At 46.1% G+C, this 25,965-nt stretch overlaps 1 protein-coding gene across 2 annotated transcripts in view; it reads left to right on the top strand.

The window, feature by feature from the left end:
• PIK3IP1 (phosphoinositide-3-kinase interacting protein 1) overlaps positions 1-25,383 on the top strand; it is a 93,702-nt gene extending 68,319 nt beyond the window's left edge. For both annotated transcript variants that reach the window (XM_069619800.1, XM_069619801.1), the window contains 2 exons: positions 15,199-15,277; positions 23,046-25,383. In XM_069619800.1, coding sequence (XP_069475901.1) covers positions 15,199-15,277; positions 23,046-23,256 — 290 coding nt within the window. In that variant the 3' untranslated portion in view covers positions 23,257-25,383. The remainder of the gene's footprint in view (positions 1-15,198; positions 15,278-23,045) is intronic.
• Positions 25,384-25,965: the final 582 nt, after the last annotated feature.

Here is a 25,965-nt window from a genome sequence, read left to right as displayed (position 1 = left end):
TACCACAGGGCAGAACGATTGTTGAAGAAACCCTTGCAAAGTCACACTGGAGGGGAGGCATCCACGGAAGAAGGACTCAGAAGCGAGTTTGGCTGTGTGGTCGCAATCGAAAGGGCAGCGCAGGTTCCTGGAGCGTCCCAGAAGAAAAGCGCCTGCCTGATGTCCTGGGATTAAAAAACCCAGGTTGGTACAGCAAGGAGAATCTTCAGGGTCTTTATCCATCGATACAGGCTTAGTCCGGAGTGGCGGGCATACAAGGCCTTTGAGTGGGTCCTGTGATTGGGGGAGAGGAGTGCAGCAGTGTGTTCCTTTTGGTCTTCTAGCGAGGCAGAGCTTTGCCATTGGATTTGTTGGAGCACCAAAGTGTGAGTGTGTAGAGCTATGGTTCTTCCCGGTGTAGCAGGCCCTCCAGGAATGCAGGTACAGAGTTCCAGCAGTAGACTAGTGGAGTGGGCATTGGCTGGGTGCTGCCTTTATCCCTCTCGGGAGGCACTTGGTACGCACAGCACCCAATCACACACCACGCCTCATGCAAACCGAGGAGTGGTCAGACAATTGCCAATCATCCCTTCACCAACCACATGCCTGCACTCTGAAAGGGCTGTCAAATAAAGGAGTGAATCTACACTCTCCTAGACAGGCATATGCATTTGCCAGTCGGGACCGATTTCAGCCCGCAGTCCTGGAATACAGCGACCTCTTCTCTTGTACACTAAGAGGGATAGAGTGTCTTCGAGGCAAAAAAAAGGCAATTTTGTGAAATGCAGGAGTGGATCAAAAGAACACAGCTACTGCCACACTGTGAAGCCATATTACACAGGCAACAAGGCCGCCACATGACTAAAAGAGACTGGGTACCTTCTCTTGGACACTAAGAGGCACCTTGGGGGGTTCTCATGCCTAAGGAGTCGCAAGGCAGGACAGAAAAAAAAGGGGCCGCACTCGCTCAGGCTTTAGATTAAGCCCGGTCATGAGGAAAAGGGGAGTCAAAAATCCAGGAATCCAGAAAAAAGCACAGGGGGTCACCTGATGAGGTAAAAAGGAGAGCGTTCTGTCTAACACTAGTTCATCTACAGACCTAGCACACGCCTCCACAGACTTGTCACTACTACCACTGGAATACCCTCCGGCACAGAAGTGGCACTGTTCTCATGATCCCACTACTGCATGGCACTACCCCTGAAGCCTTTCACTGCACTATGCACTACCGTGGACACAGCCTCCTCTACAGACCTGACACCATCCAGCAATCCCACGTTTCCACAGGCTAGACACCACCTTTGGAATCACAGATGATGGGCACTATGTATCCCACTCCTCCAAAGGAGTGACACTAGCAATGGATCACACTTCCTACTAGGCCTAAAGTTCCCCAAGATCACATTATTCCAAAGTGCTGGCATTACCCTCTTGATTTAATTCCTTCCAGGTCTTCCACAATCCTGAGATCACACCTTTCCACATGTGTGACCACACCGACCCATCGGCATCCTTTCTTGTCAATTCACGGCTCTCCCTAGGCTTCTGTCAACGAATCAACGACCCCACGCACATTAAAAGACGAACGCTCGACTCGATAGTCGACCTCAACTGCAATATCACCATACAAAATAACACTCCATGCCCATGGTCGGACCACCATATAATCACTTTTGCCATCCCAGTAATGAAACTTTCAAAACTTCTTGCCAAACGATTACCACCTTCCAGGGCCCCTAACTCAAGAAAACTCCCTAGAGAAAACATCTTACCTTTCCTGGTCCCACTCAAATTGGAATCCACCTGTACCTCAGACCCTCAAGTCTTAGCTGAGCCCTATACCAGCACACTAACCAATGCTGTTAACGCCATCGCCCTGTTAACCCACAAGAGAGCCAAAAACCTTGATGCACGTTAAGGCATGGTACTCCCAAGAGCTTGCTGACCATAGGTCCAAGAAAAGAACGGCAGAAACGTGTTGGAAAAACTCCCCTACGGACACCTTTTAAACAGGAATTCGACACCCTTTCCAAACAGTACAACCAGGCCATCACCACAGCCAAAGCCTCCACATTTAACTCTAGAATAACTAATGCCAACTCGAACATGCACAAGCTATTCACCATCCTCAAAGAACTGGAATCACCCATCCCTCAAGCCTCATCCGAGATCAAAGACCGTGCCTGGTGTACCAGTATACAAAATGCCACGTTGCAAAATATTGACATGCGACAGAAAAAAATAGCCGTCAAACAATCCATCACGAAACTTGCGCCTCAAAACAGCCCTAACATTCAAAGCATCAATTGTGGTACATCCGGCACTCCTAAGTTTACATTTAACAATATAACCACTGTAGACACACTACACATCTTGAAAAGCCTTAAGCCCTCGAGATGCAAAGGAGACTCTTGTACAGCCCCACTCATCAAAGACTGCACAGAAGTACTGGCCCCTTTCATCAAAACATTCATCAATGCTTCATTCAGAACAGGAATAGTCTCATCCCTGCTGAAAGAAGACTGGATCCTACTGTTACTAAAAAAAAACGTCCCTAGACCCAGCCATTCTGAACAACTATAGACCTATTACCACAGTCCTGGTCATTCTCAAAATCCTGGACAGAGCTGTCTATATCCAGATTCAACAGCATCTTGAATCGAAACAAATCCTAGGTGTCCGACAATCAAGATCCCGCCCTGGCCATGGTACTGAGCCGGTACTACTTGATCTAAAAACCAAATGGACGACGTTAGAGACCATCCCTGCTGCTCCTCTTAGACCTATCCGCAGCCTTCAACCTGGTAGATCACAGTATCGCATGTCACCATCTCACCTCTGCACCCGCATTCTCTCATGAAGCAGCAGCTTGGATCACCTCCTTCCTAGAAGGCAGAGTTATGAAGGTATTCTCTGACCAAGCTTGTGCAGCACCCGCTGCCATTAACTTTGGAGTACCCCAAAGCTCTTGTGTCTATCCCACTTTGTATAATATCTTTACTAAGCCTCTCTTCGACCTCCTAGACGCTCAGGGTATTATTTAAAAAATTACATGGATGATACACAAATCCTCCTCCCACTATCAGGCAACTACACTTCAGACTCTGCCTTGTTAAACACCCCATACACCACCATCCAAGCATGGATGGCAACCCATGGCGTCTGCTTCAATGATGAAAAGACAAAACTACTTCTAGTCGGGCCATTCTCAATCATAAACAAACTGGATGTAGATTACACTGCCTTCAACATAGACCGCACAATGATCACAGTATCACTGGCTGTGAATACCCTAGCGGTTTCCTTAGATACCACCCTCTCCCATTAAGTAAATGCCATATCCTCATCTGCAGCATATGCCACTAAAATCCTCATTGCAGCCAGACCCTATATATCGGAAGATAACTGCTTAACTATTGCATGAGCGTGATAGGCGCAAAATTGGATTAACGCAACATCCTTTTCGCCGGCACATCCTCACACAACATACACAAGCTCCAGACAATTCAAAATAATGCCTTACGAGCGCCATTAAGCCTACCTAGACATGACCATATGTCTGAGGCCAGGAAAGCAGTACACTGGCTTCCCCTACAGCAAACCATCCTTTTCAAGACACTCGCCATTACCCACAGGTGCATATCAAAAGTGGCCCCACCATGCCTAGCTCAAAAAGTTATCCATCAAACGAGCAGGCCTACCAGAACACCCTACACCCACAGGCTGAGCTAACCAAAATTCAAGCGAACCAGAGCGGGAGGCTCAAGTTTCCCAGTCTTTGCTGCAAAACATTGGAACGCCCTCCCGCAGCCCCAAGAGCAGAAGATTCTTAATGGGCCTTTTCGAAAAAAGCCCTAAAAACCTGGATATTCACCTGAATTAGTGGACTATCACCCCGCCATCATCCCCCAAATCAGCAGTCTAGGCGTTCAAATTGTCCTAGTCTCTGTAACCTATGAACGAACATTGTCATGTTTGTACCTGTATGTTTACCTATTCTTATGTACCCTACCTATTCATATATACCACTGCCTAATCGTGATGTAAGGACTTGGCCAGCCTATGGGCTCCATGTAACTGGATTGTAGCGCCCTGATGCCCAAGGGCTTGTGTGTGCTTTATAAATGCAATAAATAAATGTGGCATTACCTTCTGGATCACACTTCTTTATGTCCTGCCAATATCCCAAGATCACACTCCTCCGCTGGCCCAGCATTACCCTCCATATCACACCGCTTCTCAGCCCACCACTACCCTCGAATAACACTCATTAGGCAACCTAGCACTACCCTAAAATACACAGTCCTGGCACTACCCTGACATCGCACTAATTCACAGTGTGGCACTATGCTGGGAATTGCAATCCTCCATCTACCAGGCATCTCTTTCAGGGTTGCACTCCTCCAGTGGTTGGTACTACCCTCCGGATCACGTTCCTACACAGACCTGAAAATATCTCAGGCTTGCACCCCTCCATCTTCATGTCTAGGCCGTGCACTACCCTTTGAATCACACACTTAGATATTCCACTCTGGATCACACCCCTCCACATTCATTCCCTGGCCTAGCCTTGCTCTTGAAATCACACTCATCCATTCCATATTGACCTCTGCGGTAGCCATTACACTTCTAATAGCACTCACTTTAACATGACCAGGCACTATTGCCATACCACATTCCTGCACAGCTGATACATACCCAGGGCACAGAAGCTCCTACCAATTGGTGGTTACATTTGGAACAGTGTTTAACATTTGTAAAACATTAAGGGCTTTTTACTAGAGCAGCCCCGTCGGAGCATCAAGCAGAATCCTAGAATGCCCTGTTACTCAAATTAACAGCACAGAAAATTTGGTGTTTGAGAAATAATCAGACCTATTTTCTCTGCATCACCTCTATCTGGTGGTAGGGCGGTGAACTGGTGATGACAAAAGCAGCTCCAATGGTAATTGTCGCAAACGATAGGTTCTTTAATTGTATATCTCTTCCATGAAAAGACAATTGTTATTTTGAATAAATCTTTCAGATCATGTTCAAACTGCTCTCACAAGTGTGCAGTGATTGAGGAACACACTTTGGGGGTTCATTGATTGCCATCATCTCCAGCTAGTCATGCACGATTTGCAGTCCGTACCAAGTAAAATCTCACTGAAGAAGAATAGGAGCCAGATTGAGGTAACGGGGGTAACTGTATATGTAGAGCATGGTTAGTGTACCAGAAATGCGCCTGTCTGCGGCCCTTTTCGAATTTGAAAACAAGGACAAGATGTAACACTCTTCACCAACCACTAGATGGTGGTCTATGCAGAGCATGTGATTCTAAGCTGAGACAAGTCACAGAAAGACTATCGCTGGGTAAGCAATGTTTGTCATATATATCATAATTGCCCTTGGAAAGCAAAGTGCTGGCAGCGAAAGAGTAGCTTGTAGATTTCGAGTCTGATCAGGGTTTTTCTCTGTAAAGATAATCCTGAAATGCAATTCTTCAAATAAAGCCCAACCCCCTTTCTCTAATGCAGAGTAGAATCTTGCCAGCAGTACTGATCACTCTCTTCCATGAGTGAAAGACTGGGGTAACTTCTAGGGCAAACAAGCACAAGCAGTCCATTATACCTTGATATTTGAAAAAATGTTGAGCTAGCTAATTTCCAAGTAGAAGTTAGAAAAGCGTTCCAGGCATAGAGATTAGTCAAAGTAGGTTTTGAATGCCCCACAACATTGACGTTGAGAACCATTTTGACATTTCCTAACAAGGAACAACCCTTTGATGCCAAGCATCTTTGATGCTAATAATTTTGACATCAGCCCTTCCTCCATTGGCGTTCAGGCACATTTCACAGAATGGCCAAGCACTTCACTGTCAATGACGTGGAAGAGTACCATGGTACATGGTGTCCTGAAGACGGTCCCAGAAAGAGGACACCGTTCCATACTCCCACTACATGATGATGCTACGGCGTGCAGTTCACTTTTTCACAGAGCAGCGGCACAAGGCAATCTTCCAAATGAACCCCGGAGCACACAAGAGTTGCCTAATTTGGATACTAAAGTTGGCAGAGGTTTGTTTTTTGACAGAAGTTGGCCACTTTTCATCCCTGGTAAAATGCCACTGGCTTACACAGCAGATGCCCAGACTACTGCTTCAAGGCTGGAGAAGAGGGCGTGGCCTTGAAAGCAGGGGGATTTGGGTCCTTGCTCTGTAATGGGTATTGGCATAATTGGCCTAAAAACATGTGACCTAAAACATCTGATCGAATTTTTTTGATCTTTTCTTTGGTCAAATTTAATTAAATATATAGGGGTGGGTAAGGGTATAGATTAGGTTGAGGGGAAGTGTGGGAGGAGGGTTGCGGGGGGTCTTCCCCCCCACATTTTAGACCTAAAAAAAGGTCAAATAAATTCGATCAAATATGATTAGGTCAAATGTTTTAGGTCAAATAGACCCAAACCCTGTAATGTGTATTACTCTTGACGGTTCTGTTGTTTTATCAAAGTGACATACTTTGTTGTACTTACGTCGTTTCTTTTCCTTCATTTTTTTATTTTTTATTTAATGGAGTGGTTCCCTCCTTACCTTGCCTCTAAACCATGAACCGCTGCCACCACCGTACTCGCCCCCAAACTCTCTACCCCTCATTACCCCACAAAGTCACTTTGTCAAAGTGAAGTACAATGAAACATTTCCCTTTGATGTAACAATGGTACATTCTCTAGACGCCCTTCCAGGATATGCTGCAAATGAGTTCCAAGTTGTGTGTCAAGAAAAGGAAATGCTACTGACAAAAATATAATTTTTGCTGAGATTAATCTTGAGTAAAGTTTGGATGCCTAGCCAATAACCATGCAGCTTGCAAATTCTGGTTATTTAAATCCTACGTGTATCATGACACTAGTGTTGAGGACACCAGATCTTCAACAGTGAAATAGTTTGTCGAATAAAATTTGCCACTGTGGCATTTGATAAGTTTTGTTTTTATTTGTTGGAAGCTTGAAATCACTAAGTCTGCAAGGTGTGTCTAGCATTGTGGGGTCGTGAGAGAGTCATGTCCGCGTCCCTAGTTTACAGAACTGCCATTTGAGAGCATGGTGTGATGGAAACCCGCCCAATAGACTGCATTTGTATCAGAGTTCCTACCAGAGGAGGAACAACAGAAAGGACACACAGCCTGAAACGGCTGCATCAAGTAACATTATCAGAGCAGCACTGTTCTCTGGAAACAATCTCTCAAGGCTGTTTCCTAAGCAAAGGACATTGCACAGACGGCGCAGTTAAAACATTTCAGGATTGTCCAGATCAAGTGTGAATGCATTGCATTCAATAAGAAATTCACAAGGGCAGTGCAATCCATGGCTGATGACCTGCACAAAAGAAGGATAGAAACTGATTCACAGAGAGTGCAGGCCTCTGTGGCAGAGGAGGGCCATTCGTGGGCCACTGAAGACTTCTGCACAAAGGATCCCCATTGAGGCAAGACCCTTCCATTAGAGTTGCAATGATAGCCTCAGAGCGGGGTTACAGGAAGACCCTTGTGTTTGAGAGTTTCATAGCAAGATTACAGCCGGCACAGCGAGGAGGGACGGGAGTCAACAGCCCAATCTTGTAAGTGGACATGGTGCCGCCCGTACAAAAAGAGGGAGACCCCATCACCCGAGAATTGATGTGCATTGTGGTACCCCACCCCCACCACAGGATCGTGGTGCACTGCCGAAATATTCACAACAAAATGTGCCATCTGGCAGCACTTTTATTGAAAAATGCAAGGTTTCCATTTACCGAAATGGTTTCAGAAATCTTATTCAAGGGAAAAAAAAATCCAACAAAATGATTCACTTTTAAAAGCACAAGCGGAACATTTAAATGACCTCTGCAATTATTCTCTGTGTTTGGAGTTGTGATGGGTGAAACGCAGAACAAGGGAGGAGCTGGCGGTCAGCAGAGTCACCCCCTCATAAAAATTGGTAAAACGTAGTTTATATTTTAGCTAACGTATTTTGTCACCTTCGGTACAGTGAGCAACACACACACCTTTCAGGGGTTTGCTACATTTATGAGTTGGTGAATTTGCATAACACAAGTTAAAAACCTTTTGATGCTGGGCTGTCTTTTGTGTGCATAACTGCCTGGTTATTCTGGTTAAGCGGCTTTTCTTGCTTGTTATGGATTAGAAAGCAAAAATATGATTGTATACCCTCCTGGGTGTGCAGCATGCCACAATAGAGGTTATTTAGCCGTGTTCTCTCTCACAGGATTGTAGACCATCCCAATTGGGCATTGGTCTCCAAGTGGACTTTATCCTATGCACCAGGCTACTGAGACATGTTTGTTCTCAGTAGAGGGACTCTCACACTTTTGGCATACTTTCAAAGCTACTTTAGTTGTATTAGGTAAACCATAGATTTGTTGCAGTTTTTGTTACGTTCATGTCCAGGACAACATCTATTTAGCAGAATCACATAGATCCCCCAATGAAAGCCTCCATATTGAAGTAGGGGGTCTGAAGTACAGGTGCATGTACAGAACTTCCTGGGAGACCATTTCTGTACATGCACCTGTATAGGGCTAGTGCAACAGGAATTCCCCATTCAATGACCATCATTTACTTGGAAAATAAACAACGTTTAACACTCTGGACCAACCAATAGATGGCAGAATATGCACATCATGTGATTCTAAATGGATACAAGCCTCAGAAAGACTACTTGATAAGTAAGGTTTGTCGTTCCTGATATAAAAAGCTTTGATAGAGGCTGCACCACAGCAGAATGAAAGAATTCTTTCAATGACCTCTGCCTTAATGCCAGTAAGACTGAGATTCTACTCATCGGTACTCCCACTCCCTCCTTCCCTGCAGCTCTCTGGCCTGCCTCCCTTGGCCCCCTCCCTGCTCCTACCCGCAAGGCAAAAAACCTTGGGGTCATCTTCGACTCCACACTCTCCTTCTCTCCTCATATTTCTGACGTCGCCAAGAGGTCACACTACCAGCTGCACCTCCTCAGAGGTATTCTTCCCTTCCTCTCCTTCCCCCAGAAGCTCACTGTCTCCCGAGCCCTGGTTCTCTCGAAGCTGGATTACTGTAACAGCCTCTATCTTAATCTGCCTGCCTCCACTCTCCGCCCTCTGCAACTCATCCAGAACAGAACTGCGAGACTTGTCCTTGGCCTCAAGCCCAGGGACCGTATCTCTCCAGGACTGAAATCCCTACACTGGCTCCCAGTGGCTGCGAGGATAAAGTTCAAAACCCTCTGCATTGTCCACAAGGCCTTCTGGGGCCTGGGGCCTAAATACCTTCAACTCTCTCTTCCCAAATATCTTCCTCCCCGAGCCCTTCGCTCATCCGCCTCCAACTCCCTCATGGTCAGCCGCTTCTCGAAGCAACGAGCTGGGGGTAGATCTCTCTCCGCGGCAGGGGCCTCCCTCTGGAACAGCCTTCCTGCCTCCCTGAAACTTGAGGAGAACCACCTCCGGTTCCGGAAGCACCTCAAAACCTTCCTCTTTGCTTCTGCTTTCTCTCTCCCTCTCCCCTTCTGAACAGCTAATTAATTCTTCACTAAACTGCACTGATCCTGCAACTGGACCACTCTAAACTGCCTTCGGTCCTGGTCCCAGTCACTGATCCCCTGGAACCCCTCTGCACTACGGGACTGTCTCTGTATCCCTACAGCCCCCCCCCTTCCCCAGCACTTGCTCTGCACTTACCTTGCACTTGCCACTAGCTGGCCCTTTTTTATTTATTACTTACGCCACTTACCTTTACTGCACTTCCCCCCCTCCCCTTCCCCTTGCACTTTTCCCCCCTCCCCCACCCCTGCACTTGCGCGATCTGAATGACACCTGGCCTAGTAGGATCGTTTGTTTTGTCTCCCCTTGTTCCTCCCCTCCCTGCCTCGTCGCGCCTTGAAACACCTGTGTATAGGCGCGTTACAAATACCTTATCATATCATATCATAGTTCCTGAGATCTACAGTCTAATTCTACGTCAAAACAGAACATAAAGTTTGCCGGGTGCAGTCCACCATAAATTAATTGTATACCCAGTCTCCCATGAGCTCTGATCATTCAGTAAGATATATTAATTGGCGTTTTACCTCACCCTGCTCAAGCAATTCAGTGTGCCATAGGAAGGGAAAGTGGGTAGGAAAGGCAGCATGGAGAAGGAAATTGAAGGAATACGAAGGATAAATGGGTGGGTGAAAAATATGATGTGGTAGAAAAGTGGAAAATTATCAGAGCAGGACAATCGGGTTAAACTGCAGATGCTTGTATCACATCTACCTACATGAGGTGTAAATGTTCCCAGAGCACCAGTCTATTAGCGTGTGGATATTTAAAGTTAGCTTTGTGTTCATGCCTTGGTGCACCGGTTTACAAGGCAATCCTGACGAATTCTTGGAAAGTTTGATGGAAAAATGCAGCCTGTAGTTGTTTGTGGAACTCATGGTGCTCTTCTTGGAACCTTGGAACAAGGGCCAGATATTCCCAAAGTTCCTGGCATCTCTCCTTACAGCGCTGCCACCATAGCGATTTTGATTCAAAGGTTACTGTGCAGATTATTCCTTCAGTTACTGATTGCGGCTATGCCTGAGCTCGGTTTGTTTTTCTCAGTTATTTTGGGTCGCTAAACAAGTCTGCCTTTTTGTCAGTGTCACCACATGGACATAGGTGAAAAAAGGAGGCCAGTCACAATTGGGGTTAAGCAGAGATAGTTTAGTTTATTTGGGATTCTTACACAGTAGGCCAAATAATAAAACGTGCGACAAAATGTTAGATAGACTAGACTGTGTTTGAGGATTCTCCTGTTCAGTTTTCCCCCGTTTCTCCCTCTAACCCCCAAGTCTCTCAAATCGTGGGCCTCCTTTCCCTTTGTTAGTGTTGACACAGAAAACGAAAAGTAAAGGATCACCCAGTTGCTTTCAACATTCCACACAAAAGTCCTTCAGTGGTTGGAGGGCCTGACCCCTCCAGTTACTCGGTATCTTGCTGGGCTCTCATCACAGTTGCTTCGTGTCTTCTCACTGCTATTCTTCACACACCGTTGGTCCCCAAGAACCATTTTGAGGTACAATCGGAGTTTGGTAGCAGTTCCAAGCTCCTTACATCTGGGAGGTTCTCCCCCAGCTTCCACAGGCCCTCAGATACCTTTCCACCTCATTGTTCCAGGATCTTGATCCTACGGCCTGTTCACCCTGGCCTGTCTGCATCATTCTCTGTGTCTGTTCTTCAGCTGCACCTCATTGACACATTGCCACGTGCTCATTCCTCCTACTGCCCTAGGTTCCCCCCTTACGATTAGGGATCTCCCCAATCTCCTTCCTGGGCCAGACACTCCCACCTGGAATCTTTCTGCACTGGTCTGCTTTCTCCTGCTTTCTTTTCTCCTCTGCATGCCAGAAAGTTTCTCTCCTCCTCCCATGAACTTTCTCCTCCTGGCACAATCTCTCCTCCTCTTCACAAATCTGACTACTCGCTCCTTCCTCCACTCCCCTTGCTATGATGTGGCCCTCTTTCAGCCACCTCTCGATGTCCTGTTTCTACTCCACTCCTCTTGCCCGAATCTCTCTCACTCTCCATATGTTAGCTTTCTGCTCTCATCCTGCTCCTGCTTCCTCCCACCTGATAACTCCCTCTGGCACAATGTTGTCCACGCCCGTCCTTTTCCACTTGCCTCTCTCAGCCTCCTGATCCTTCCTCCAACACTCTCGAAACACTTGTTCACTGATCTCCAACACCCTACACTCTGCCTTCTACTAGAGGGGGCTTTTTAGTGGCTAACCCTTCCCCTAGGGCTGGGCTCAGTACAAGGGCTTGCACCTGGAGCTTTCTGTTGTTTCTTTATTAGGATAGAATGCCTGGAAATTGGTTACATGTTTTAGGTGGTTTGTTTTAAGAGTGCTGGTCTCATGCACTCCATGGACTTGGCCTGTAAAAAGCCGGTCCAGCAGCTTTGTTGCCAGTAGCAGTTCACGCAACGGGGTCGTTGCACTGCACAGACGCAAGCATGTCCTGCTGCAGCATCTTTATAGCACTGCTCACAGGCCATGGCGATGCCGCTGGGAAACCAGATTTGTTCTGTGCCTCTCCTGGAGCAGGCAGATACATTTTGTGGTTATTCTCACTCTTCTATGGGTCTGCCACTCCAACCAACCATTGCTCCTCCTCCAGCCCTCTGCTGCTTTTATTTACACATAGAGGTTTTCTTCTGAGTATCTCAGAACGAATAATCATACTTTGTAGCTCTCTCCCGATGATAACCTTCTCTGGTAATCCTGGCAGCACCGCCACCTCCACCCGGATTAGGTCGTTGGATTGAAGTGGCTCTAGTTAGATTAGATCCGAACGTTCTGCAGGCTTCCAGAGTGAAACAATGCCCAAACCGGTTGATGTGCCAGTATGATGGGCATATGGTATCCCCTTCCTGGCATCTCTTGGGCTAAGATCTTAGTCTTGGCTTCTGTCTCGGTGAGTAGCTGGCATTTTAGCTCCAGCCAATTCCTCGTCTGGATTTAAATCAACTGGGGCACACTAGTGGCCATTGGTTCTGGAAGATGAGCCCTAGGCCACGGCCTATCCAAATGTCTGGGCTTACCATTACCACAGGCATAATAGACAATTGGCGGCTTCCCTATTGTGGTCACGAGATGTATGTTACTTTCGACAGGGACTGCTGGTGCGCCGAGTGGACTGGGATTACTCCCACTCTTCTGCGATGCGCCTGATCCAGTCCGGGTATTACAACAGGCCAGGCGTGATAAAACCAAGATTTAGGCCAAATCGTCCCATAACTTTAACGCCGGTGTCTGGACCCAGTGGGAACCTTCCAATGACTTATTTTAGTAACATCTTCTTGCACTTCTCTTCTCCCCCATCTGGGCCTCTTCCGCCCCTGCTCCCACCCCCACCCCCCCTCACCAGTCGCATGCCCATACTCTTTTTGACTGGGTGGCCCAAGAGGGGCACTGACTTATATAGGGCTGGCATGAAGTACGAGAGCACACACACAATGATCATAGGTTAGGATCATGGGGTGCCGAATCGGATTCCAGGGGTAGCACGTGCCACCGCAGGCCCCTCCTTGGACACGCCACTGCCCCCTACCCATCCCAACAACCTCTGCCCCCGCTGTAACCCACTAGAATGGAGCTTTAAAAATCCCACACATACATACATGTCTGACGCCGCCGCAACGGGCAGCAGCTTGTTTGGTCTGTCTGGGAAAGGGATTCAGCCTACTGGGGATAGGGTCTAGTGTGTTTTACAAAATTGGACAATGTGACCCCCGCCCCCCGACCCCCAATGATGGTTTCCCAAGTCTGACGAAAGGCAAGTGCATCAGAGACGGAATCTGTTTGTTAAGCCTGTGGGGTGGGTATGTACTTCAAGGTGTTGCCGCTTAGGGCCCCCACTCACATCCACAAGAGCAGAAGGACAGTATGCAGCATGTATTCGTCCTAGAACTAGATTGACATGTTTTGCCTATGCCGCCATCTGGTGTCTGTCCTCCAAACTGCAACTTGTTTTTGTCAAAAGTTTAAATGGTGGGTGTAGCCCGGGAGAGAAGGGGAATGCATTGAACGCGTGCACGTTAACGAGCTGGAAAAGAGGGCAGAGGTGTTGGCGTTGACATCGTCCAGAAAGAAAGTCTCTTGACAAGTAGGACAGGCTTGATCCTGGCCGCTCTTGAACGCCACAACATTGTAAAACAAGGAAATTGCCAGTACTAAATCAGTGGACGCTTGATCGCAAATACCATGGAACCGTAATAGCGTGTGGCAAATAGAGTGTTTATAGTGTTGCCATACTTGCCAACCTAACGACGCACCTAGGAAGGAGATTTTGTCAGAGAAATCGGGAGACAATTTTCCTATAGAAAAGCATTGGGGAAAGAATTATTTTAGGCGGGAGAATGTGAAAAATAGCAATATTTTTCACTGAAATATCGTGAGTCTCACGCCTAAATCGGGAGGGTTGGGATGTATGCGCTGCCATCACCAGGAATTCGGTTTCAGCCCAGTTAGTAAACAAGTTTATAAATACCCGTCATTATCACCCAGTGTGGTACTCCACTTACTGACCTAGCGGTTTTGTGGGGGTGCGTGAAGGACCGAGTTGACCCGTCCAGGTTCTCAAACCCATGGTGTGGGGCATCCTCTAGTTCCCATGTGTGTTGAGCTAAAGCGGAACTCCCCGATAGGTAAAATATTTCATAAACGGGTTCTCTGACCTTCAGCTGTTTGTAACAAGCAAGAACAGCAAATGGCAACATTTTAGGTCAAGTTTAGTCAAAATCATTTAAATTCATTATGATTTTATTTCGCCCTAATACTAATATGTCCGGTTAGCCTCCTAATGGGGGGGGTGCTAGTCTAAGGATGATCCCCGATACTGCTTCATGATTGAGGCAGCAATGGTGCATGTTGATGAGGCAAATAAAAGTTTGCCTTTCATACAAACGGGCGGAAGCTTCAGAACATTCTAAAAGCGCTGAACTTCCCAGCATGGCTCCGGAGGTCAGGGTTTGGGCACTTAAATTCTCTTGTATCGAGGCGGTCAGGTAGTCTTTAAAATGAATGTCCGGTGTAGATGCAGTGTTGATTGCGTGTTCAGGTGCGTCAAGAGTATGTTACGTGCGCAGACAGGTAGCCATCTACTGCCGCGCTTGCTGCTAATGTTCCATTGGCCGAGGTAAGCAAAGAGGCCCCGTGGAGCTGCAAATGAAGGACCGCTAGCCTTGGGCCAAGCGGCAGTACACGTGTCTGGACTCCCACTCACTAACCATAGCAGAGTCCCTGAGAGAAAATGGTATTGTTCCTTGCCTGTTACTTTATCTTTCCAGCCTGAGAGTTGTTTCAGATTCTTGATTCACATGCAACCCACCCCCACCCCCATCCTTAGTGCGTGGACTGGCTTGAATCTTACCTGATATAATGCGGTGGCCCAACATGGCAATTTGAAGATTACCCAACCTTAGCAGAGGTTGTGTGGCACCAGCCAATGCCACAATCAGTTTCCTTAGTCACTTCCTCAAGTGTTTTCTTGTAACCTTTTTTGGACAATTTAATCTACTGCAGGTCCATAACAGCAGTGTGCGAGCCGATGACCCTGTAAGACCTTGCGGTGGCCCGTTGCGGCCCCTTCCCCATGCGTTTCCTGTAGATCATGTCTTGTACCGGAACGTGGTGGCGTGCATCTGGTGCTCACGCCTGCGATGTTTCTCTCCACAGGTTACGTGCTGGGAGTTCTCATGATGGTGATCATCATCGCTATAGGAAGCGGCATCATCGTGGGATACATGTACAAAAGGTTAGTATGACGCGCAGTCCGGTCCGTAAATGTGCGGTGTACCTGCAAACGCTCTAGCAACATTGCACTCTATTCTTGTAGTAGTGTTCTCACAACCCAGCCTCGCACTAGAACCAGAGGCGTAGACAGGGTAGGGCCTGAGCGGGCAAGGCACACCCAAAATCTGTAAATGCCCACTTGGCACCGCTGTGATGGCATTTACGGATATTAGTGTCGCTGCGGTGGGCCCAACTACATTAGCTTGCGGCCCCACTTGTTAGACAATCCTGGCTATGCCTCTGAGCACCCCTGACATTACACTCATGCCACCTGCCTTGTGGCTGTCCTAGAGCACTGAGTGGGCAGGGGACTAGAGGAAAAGACTTGATAGAGGAGGGAAAAAGACAGAGGGAAGGATAGTAAAAGGGCGCCGGGAGTAGGAAACCTCATGTTGTGTCACCTTGAATATATCTCTCTTTGTAGCACCTTTCGACCGCCTCGAAGCACTGGTAAGAAACAAAGAGCCTAGAAAAGAACCAGCGAGGGGGAGGCGGCAACAAGGAAGAAGGAACATGTTATATCGTGTTAGTTGCTTGTATAATGGGTTTTCACACCTTTTCACCACTTTGAAGGATTAAGGGGAAACGGAAGGTGAGGATCAGAGCGAGGAAAGGAACTAGGAGGAGGCAAGAAGGAAACTTGAGGTTTTGCCACATTAGCTGAGATTGGTTGTCGGAGCTAAAAAGACTGTACCACTAATACAGCGATTTGGGTTTTGGGAGCTGCTGTGCAGGGTTATGGGCCCACAACCTAAAGCCTTTTCAATAAATGCATACCCCTGAATGCCAGCGCTTGTCCACAAGAAAATTCTGTCTTTTTGTAAGAATTGAACACTCCAACTACGAACACAACGCTACCAACCCACACTTTCCGGTCTTTGGATGATATTGGAAATGCAATCCTGTTATACCATATTAGTTGCTTTTACTTTTCAAGCGTCGCCACCAATATCCCTCCTAGTATACCACCCCACGCTATCTTTCCGCACTGTGACATGTTCTGCATTTACTGTATATGTTGCGGGCAACCCTAAATTGTATACTGGTAATAAATGCTATGCTGTAAGGACTGTTCCCACCTGTAACCTTCCAGCGTGTGCCTGCAACCCCTACTGATGCACAGCGGCCCCATTGCTACATAAAGCTAAACACCCCTAAAGAAAATAATAATAAATTGCTCAGCACTTCTGCTAATATTTTCGCCAAAAGCCTTTGCACTACCAAATACTCTGCTCTGTCCATCAGTGGAACAGGTTTCACGCCGAATATTATACTAGAGTATAGCCACAGCAGACATTAGTAACACTGGGTGTCATTACTATTTGGGCCCGTCCAATGCAATAAGCATTACCGCAACTTGGTCCGGTGCTGCGGTGGCGGGGTAAGTCCCCATTTCTTTTGAGTCCATAGGACTCAATGGGACATTTTCGGCGCAATTACTGCAGCGGTAATTGCGCTAGGGTTAATTGTGCAGGTCGGCGCATTGACCTCCAGCTCACAGCTGGAGGTGAATGCCCTGAGGTTCCCCCAAACTCCGGATTGGGTGGAGCGGTAAAGAAGCAGTTTTAGCATTACTGCTGCATTTATACCGCTTCGTCCAACTCCTGATGAGGCCCACTGTTTGCAGCTTGAATCTGTAAGCCGTGCATAACCTTGCCATCTAGTTGTTGAGGTTGGAAATGGCATCTAGTTTATCTAAAATGGGCACGCAGAGAACAAGCGTGAGGCTCGTAAATCTTTCAGGCCAAAAACACTGAAGGACCGCTGATCCAAGCGCTGGGCAATATATGCAGTGAGCCAGAGGACATAAAAGTCGAGGAGAAAAATATTGGCTTCGAAAGCAAAGTCGGTTTCTTCTTCTGATTCCTGGGTGTCAACACCAAAATTGTGTGCCGACAGGTGAAGAAGGTTGTTGTAGTGACAGATATAAGCTCTACTAGCAAAATGAGCCGCCAAGAGGGTCCCAGCGGATCAGATAGACAAGGGCATTCACTCCATATTTCCTTGTTCCCAAAAAAGACAAAACTAAAAGACCAGTACTAGATTTAAGGGTAGTAAACATGTGCACCAAAGCAAAAACATTCAGATTGACCACTTTACTAGAGATAATTCCCCCCCTTAAAACAAGCATTGGCAATGCCAACCGTTTGGGCTTTTGTGTAGGCGTGGGAAAGGCACTTGCCAGGCTCAGCCGTGGTGGTATTAACTGCCATTGATAGTAAAGGTGTAAAATGGTGCGAGTAGCTGGGCCTCTAATAGCAGTGCCTGGCAAAAGCTTAATACTTATATACAAGCCAAACATGTTGGCTTTTCCAATGCTTCTTTTTAACAGGACTTCAGTTACGGACATGCAGAGTACTTATAACTTCAGTGACTGAAGGCAGGCTTGGTAAGCCATTTTTATTACGCCAGTGAAATCATTAACTCTCAGAAGGCTGCTTTGAAAAATCACTGGTAGGCGCTTGAGTGCAAAGTGTGATCGTAAGGCTTGATTAAAGTGAGCTCAAAGAGTTCCCACGAGGAGGTGTTTGGGGCTTGGCAGGAATGGGTGGCAATGGCTATAGGGATAGGCATGGCCATTGGAAGTCAATGGGCCAGAACATAACCAAACACCTACAGGCTGTGTGTGTTCCACCTCATATGTCATTCCTCCCTATCTGTACTCTAGTGCAATAGTTTCACCTTAGCAAGCGACACCTAATAGTCCAAACTTAAAAGGGGATTTATGGCAATATTGGCTATGAAAGATGCATACTTTCATATTTCAATGTTCCCTGGCCATCTACATTTCAAAATAGATCACAGACATTAACAATTGAAGGGTCTGCCTTTTAAAATTGCTTCTGCACTGCGTGTATTCACCAAGGTGCTTGCAGTGGTAGCAGCTCGCCACTGATGCAAAGGGATACCATTCTATCCATACTGAGACGACTGGCTAATAACTGGAACCAGTACAAAACCATGTCTAAAATACTCGACACAGACGCAACCATACTCCTACACAGTCTACGTTTTTAAATAAAAGAGAAAAAAATCAAGCCTAGTCCCAACCCAGAACAAAAGGTTCCTAGGGGCCATTCTCAATACGAATGTGCAAGGGCACTACTATACCAAATCCAAGGTCATTACACTGAGCACAGAATAACAGTGAGGAGAGGGATGGTGGAATTGTGCATTTACATAATCCTCCCTGCACGCCAAAACTTGCGTCTGTTACAACAATGGTTAACAATCCAGTGGTCTCAAAAAATGACAAGTGGGACAATCACATAGGAGTCGCGCAGAACGTTGCATTAGCTCTCAAATGGTGGACATACAAAAGTACTGTAAAAATCTAGAGGGAAATCGGGTATTTGTGGAGGTTTTCAAGGAGCAAACATGACACTTCTTAAACATCAACATATAAGGCTCCTACACCTCGAATTGGTTTGGATTCATAAATTCACTGGAAAATACTGAGATTAACACACTTTCAAGGCAATTCGAACATTGTCAAGACAAAGTTCATGGAAAATACAACCAACTTCAATAGTTATTCAAAAAATAGATACAAATTAATTTAATAAGAAATAATGTTAAAAGCAAAGAGTGACCAGTGCTTCAAAAAGTGCTAAGTGCTAATCACCTATAAACTAGCAATGTGCAAAATATACAATATAGTCGTATCTCTTATGGATACTGCAATCACATTGAATACACAGATATATACATATAAACCGCTTCAGGGTTATTAAGACCTTGATTCGTTAGTACATAAAACCACAGCATATACAAAACCAGAGAACTTTGGTGTGAAGTAGCTCAATTATCCTCTGTTATTGATGCCTTGGTCAAGGAGTACCTACAGTGCACCTCTTACACAGTTCTTATATTCTACTTGATACTTAACATTAGTATCTGTAATTTCCCTACATGTTTCATTCCTATAATTTATGAGGATGGTGTTACGAACTTCTTCAGGGAGTGAATCGGTCGTGGTGGTATCGAAATGAAGCTTGGCAAGTCGATATTGACGTAGTAGTATGAGATCTTGGATGTAAGGTCCCAGAGGGCAGTAAAGCAAAGTAAGAGTCCTCAAATTCTTGTCTTTAATACAAGGAATCAAATCCAGGCCAAACCTAAAGTCAAAAGAAGCAGACCACATTCTCATTAGTTTGGGTCACTGCTTAAGTACATCATTCATCATTAGAGTAGTGGGATGTACTAATGGGCTTACCGTCTATTAATGCTGGTAAGTCATCATAAAAGGGCTGCATTGAGTCTCAGTGAGGCAGTCCTGTTAATACCTAGAAACATACAAGCAGAAGACACATAGTCCTATAATCCCAATTTGGAGACCAATTAATTATTACTAGATTTCAAGTTGGAAGACCCTCTTCAAGACTTACTTGACGAGTACCTGGGGGTTGTATAGGATAGTCATCTTGTCAGGAAAATAGTGGCCTGGGCTGTTAGTAGACTCCTGTAATACGAACAATCAAAAATTCAGTGTTCGTATATGAAAGGTAACAAATTAGGTAAAATGCAGGTGCACTAGTATATCGTTCGGTAACTGATGTGGTCCATCACTACTTAGAAAGAGAAGATTAAGAGTACATGGAGATAGAGAGCTTATAACAAAAACACTGTATCCAGTGTTCTAAATAGCTATCCTTTGAGTAATGGTGCAAGTGGCTAAGCACCGCTAGTCATGTTGGATAACATACAGCACTTGCGTATATTCAAAAAAGGTCACGTAAAAGAAAGAAATTGTATACTATGTATTCTGAAGTTCTAATAACTGTTCAAACTTTAGTGAGCTGCCCGCCATGTTGATAAGATGTGCAACGGCGTGTCCATGGGACATACAAAAGTACCCTAAAAGGAAGGACATTTCTGAGCAAACGCATTTCATATAACCACTTTCAAAAGACGGATCCATGGCAGGTTGGGGAGCCCTTTACCAACAGCTCACAACTTGAGGAAGGTGGTCTGCACAATACGCCCACAACACATTAATATGTCAAAGCATCTAGCAATAGAAATGGCACTACGCTCTTTTCAGGCAAACCTACAGAACGGTTTGATCAACACGGACAACACCACCACCACGTTCTACAGAAACGCACTCAATAGAGTTTTCTATTCTGGCACAAAGGATTTTGAAGTGGTGTGTCAAGAAGGAAATCCACTTAAAAGGACATGTCCCATCGGTACAGAACAAGGTAGCAGATAGCTTAATCAGACAAGTGGTGGAAGGGCATGACTGGGAACTGAACACCAACCTACTCAAAACAGATCTTTGCTCAGTGGGGACATACAGAAATAGACTTCTCTGCGGTTGCAAAGAACACAACATGCCAATACTGTGCATACAGGTTCCCACAGAAGGGGTCTCTAGGAAATGCACTATAGATCTGGTTGAGGATATTTGCTTACACTTTTATGCCTCCACCACACCTACCCCAATACTAAGGTTAATGCAGAAGTTGCATCAGGAACATGCAACAATGATTCCAGTAGCACCAATGTGGGCGAGGCAGCCATGGTATTCCCATCTACTCAACATGTCTATATGGCCGCCATTCAAACAAACGCCAGTCCTGCCTAGTCTCACATCCAACAACCAACTTAGCAGCTTGGCTCCTGAAGTCGTCATCTCAGCCTGTCTTCCAGGTGTAGGGAAATATTAAAGGAAGTATGCAAACATAACACAAGAAATTGCTACTGTATACGTGGAAAAGGTTTGTTTTTTTGGTGCTCTAAGAAACAAGATCAATCCCATTGATTGCACCCAAACAAACCGTGAATTATCCTCTCTCATTACTAGACTTGGATTTCGTTTTTAAATCTCTAAAGTGCATGTAATTGCACTTTCAGCACACAATACATCATAACACAAAATCTCTTGATGGAAGATTCCAGTGGTTAAGGCTTTAGTGGTAGGGGTCAAACGCATTTACCGAACTACCACACATTCAACACCGGGATGTGATCCTAACACTGTATTAAGTAAACTAATGGGACCACCTTTTGAACCTATGCATTACGCTTCAATGAAAGACCTAACTTTCAAAGAATCTTTCATAATGGCTATCACATCGATAGGGAGGATATGCGAATTACAAGAGTTATTGGTTTCTTAACCTTTTGTAACAAATCGGAAGGATAAGCTGGTCTTAAGAACCTATGCCATATTCTCACCAAACTTAATATCTAACTTTCATGTCAACCAATCCATACAACTTCCAGGTTTTCTCCCCTTTCTGTTTTTAAGGTTTTGGAAGTAGGGTGCTTCAGTCGCTGGATGTTAGAAGGGCAGTAATGTACCACCTTGATAAAACAAAATTGATCAGGTAACGGATCAATTGTTCGTGTCAATGTCAACAGGAAGGTGGCCCAGTCACAAAGTCAACTATTGCTAGATGGATTGTCAAGTGTATACCACAATGTTACACACTCGCAAACACAACACTACCATTCAAACCAACAGATCATCCCACAGGTAGTATAAGGGCAACACTTGCTTTTGTAGCAAATGTGACACTTGAATCAATATGCAAACCAGCACCATGGGGCTCAGTGCACACATTAACACAACACTATTATGTAGACATGCATGCACAATCAGACTCACGGGGGGGACAAGCAGTATTAAGGCATTTATTTGCAACTGGACCCTTCGTTTACACACCACCTAACTCGGGTGCTGCTTCCTAGTCTATGCACAGCATATGAATCGAAGCAGATTCACAAACCCCAGAAGGCAAATATTACTCAACAGTAATTGTCTTTTTGTGGCTTGTATCACCTTAGAATCGCATGCGCCTACTACCCACAAGAGAGCAAATGGCACAGTTTTAAAAAAGATCAAAAAGGCACTCCTGTCACATTACTTCAGGACAGAAAAATAACATTCTGAGGGTGCCGACGCGTGAAGGAGCCTGGGTAACTGTACACGTAGGTTTTACAGGAACACCCTTGTCACTTTTCGAAATCGAAAAAACAAGACAAACTGTAATGCTATGCAACAACCACTGGATGTCTGTATATATATATCATGTGATTCTAAACAGATACAAGCCACAGAAAAACCGATTACTGGCAAGTTATATTTATCATATTTGTACAGTACTCCTCTTTAATTTGCAGGACTTGCCAACCTAATCTATTTTTGTGTTTTGTCCCTGCTTTGTGTCCCACTTAATTCGCAAACCCCAAGAACTGGCTCACCACTTGTTCTAACTTTTGTGCTCTTGTACAGGCATCCTTCTGCGAAATGCCTCTGCCAACTGTAAATGTTGTATTGCAAGTTATTTCTGACTGAAATTGACAATCCTGTCCTTTAAATAAGCACAAATATAAAAATAAATGCAAGACTTTACAAATGCTTTGCAGGACAGCACGCCCTGGGCTGGTTGCTGTTCATTTTATTGGCAAATGAACAAAACAGATAGGGCAGCTCAGAGACTGGGCTGATGTGGGTAGGAACCTATCTTTCGTGGTCTTGGAATGCTTTTTTGAATAGGAACATTGGAAGTGTTTTGTAATGCTTCATGTTGGAACAATGAAGTTGCTTTGTATTATATATCACCTGTGATCACGCAGATGTTTTGGCATATGTAATTTACAGCTGACTGCAAAGGTGGCCGCGCCTACTGCTGCTACGAGCGATTCAGGGGTTTATCCCTTTGGGATCCTTGTAATAATGAGGCGCTTTTCACTTTCTCTCCCCCCCCTCCCCCCACCAGAGGCAAGGACTTGAAGAAGCAGCACGAGCAGACCGTGTATGAGCGTGAGATGCAGCGCATCACACTGCCATTGTCGGCCTTCACCAACCCATCCTGCGAGATCGTGGACGAGAACACCATAGTGGTGCATGCCAGCCAGACGCCAGTGGAAGAGGGCCAACAGGAAGGAGAAGCACCTCTGATGGGTCAGACGGGGACCCCGGGAGCCTGAGGAGCACCACACGTGGTCACGCACACATGGACACGCGATAAAGAGCACACCTTGACCTCCCACTTCAGGGCCTGTGTCTCTCTTACCCCGTCTTTATTTTTTCCCCTTTTTTTGGTGACTTCCAGAGTGGGCTTGGAGGGGCTCAGGGACACTGGGACATTGGTCACGACGGGCGCAGTTGGATGTAACTTGGCAGGAGCTGAGGTGGACTGAATCACAGTTAAGCTTTGATCTCTGGTACCTGAGCCAGGGCTGGATACCGCGTGGCATGTGGTCACCACCTGCATATGTGTCACTTTGAATCCGTCTGGCCTATCAATCCATTGTTGTGTTCATATTGTGTCCATGGAGGGGCCGGGGTGCCTATGATGTAATTCCAGTGTCTCTACACACCCTTACGAGGCCTGTCGTGGAAACGGGTAAAGGGGTTGCATGGCCAGATCCGGGGGCATCTGCCGTGCCATGAAAAGTGGCCGCAACTGCTTGGGTCTGCAAGGGCTATCGAGCCATAACTGCACATGTTGCAGCGCTCATGGGTGTAGACAGAGCTCTACAGGCATAGGTAATTAAGAGCTGGCAATTGTATTGTTTTTGAAGGAGAGTGTCAGTGCTTCTCAGCAGGACTGCCATACTCCCAATCGAAGGGCAGTCGCGATGTCCATAAACTTGAATCAAGAGACAAGCATTTCAGACAAGCAACTTTATTTCTTCCATTTAAGGCACTGTTGTTCAGAAGGTGACCGGGGAGCAGGGTGAGGATTCAGAGTAAATACTGTTATGCAATGTTCATATAAGCAAAAACTGAAAAACTAAAGAGACTGTCATTTCTAGAGGGAGGGAGGGGGGGGGGGCGAAAATGTATAGAACGTCTCTGCTAGTGAGATTGTCTGGGTACACAGAAGTTGCCTCAGTGGGGGTGGAATGGTTGCTGTGCATATTACCAACATGTTTAATGGTTCAACAGTAAGTGTAGGGGCACATGCCACGGGGGCATAGTGGGGTGCTTCCAGCAGAAGCTGGTGGCCACATATCTACTCCAACACAATGAGGTGTAAGTACCTGAGCAATGCACCTGCTGCAAAGATCTGTGTGCCTCCCCGTGTCCTGTTCTTCCAAGAACGATAATATGAATACCATTGAGTTGGCTCTAGGGTTTAGCCGGTCTGATAGCACACTGAGTAGAGCGCTCGCTTTGACATCTGTGCAGAGCCTCCTGACGCAGGTTCGAATCCCGGCAGCGCCAAACTCAGCCTTTCACCCTTCCGAGGTCGATAAATGAGCACCACAAACCGAGGGTCGGACACCTGAGGGTTTGTAGCGCTATATAAATGCTAAATTATGATAACTCTATAAAAGCTGCACACTGTTGCAGGAAGCACTATTGTAAAACATGTTTTTTTAATGGAGTATGAAGCGCATCAGTGCAGAAGGTGGGGTAGGCGGGGCATTAACCCGAACTCCACGCAGGTCTGAAGCCAGACAGCAGTGACTTAGCCTTTCATGCCTTTGATGTTGGTATCTTGCTTAGAGTCGGTTCGGTGCAAGGCTGTGGGCACAAGGTTACGCCCATGAAGCAGGGACTTGCTAAACTCCAGTTTCCTAGGGATTTTTACGTCAGAAATCGATATGAAAATGGGCGTGGGTCACGGTGTATGCGCCTAATTCAAGTCTCGACCCACTTCCATGGGCTTCCTCAACTAGGCGAGGAGTCGGAGGTCACATGCCTTACAGGGACACATAGGAGAATGTGTTCCGACTGTAGGGTTTGCACAAACCTGCCAGCACTTCTCACTGAGCAACGTCTCCAGCTAACATAATTCCCCTTTCCGTACTACAATCCAAAAAAACACCAACCCTCCCAGAAGAACACCGCCCCTAAACCACCCCCCCCAAAAAAGACCACCCCTGCATCAATGTTCATGGGCCCCAGGAAAAGGGTTGGTAGGGAGCCTTGGAGGAACACTGCAGTCAGTCGGGTGTCCCCCAGGACATCATTCCACCCACAAAGAGTTCAGTTGTTGAGTTGAGATGTTTTTTCTATTTTGTTACTGCCTTGTATTGTTTCATTGTAAATAGTCTAAATACCTCATATTAAAATACAAAATCCACAGTTCGTGTGGGCATGTACGCAGGTGTCCAGTGTGCTGATTGCAGGGTGTGGGGAGGTCTGAATATGTTAAGTGTGCTGTACTGGAGGGTCATTCTGTGTCCAGTTAAACCACACTGAATAGATGGTCAATCCTGACTGTACCCAGAGAACTGGGAATAAGGTGAAAGTAAACCTATGACTGTCCAATGAGCAAGGGCTGAATAGAGAGTCACCTGTCACTGTGTCCAGAGACATGTGATTAGAGGGTCAGTCTGTGACTGAGTACATTGAGCCAGAACTGAATATAGGGTCCCTCTGTGATTGGATCCGGTAAGCTGGGATTAGGTAGCAGGCCAGTTGGGAGCTACTGGAGGTAGTAGTGGGAGGCAGACAAGTAGGGTCAATTACAGAAGGCTGCTGTGCAGATGCAGTAAGCCGAACACTGCAGTCCGGAGTAGGAGAATGGCGGGCTATAAGCGTGTCCCATTAGCCAATTACATGGGCTCTGGATGCGTTCATCGAATTGTCTAATAAGTAGAGTATAAGGGGAGTGAGGCAATGTATTGATCTTATTACAGGAAGAAAACATTCTACGAATGTGTGCCGCAAGCTCATCATTG

This window comes from Ambystoma mexicanum, chromosome 10, assembly GCF_040938575.1.
Source record: "Ambystoma mexicanum isolate Mex_15411 chromosome 10, UKY_AmexF1_1, whole genome shotgun sequence".
In the NCBI taxonomy this organism is placed as follows: Eukaryota; Metazoa; Chordata; class Amphibia; order Caudata; family Ambystomatidae; genus Ambystoma; species Ambystoma mexicanum.
The sequence above is the reverse complement of the archived record's forward strand: the minus strand, read 5'-3'. Positions and strand labels throughout refer to the sequence as shown.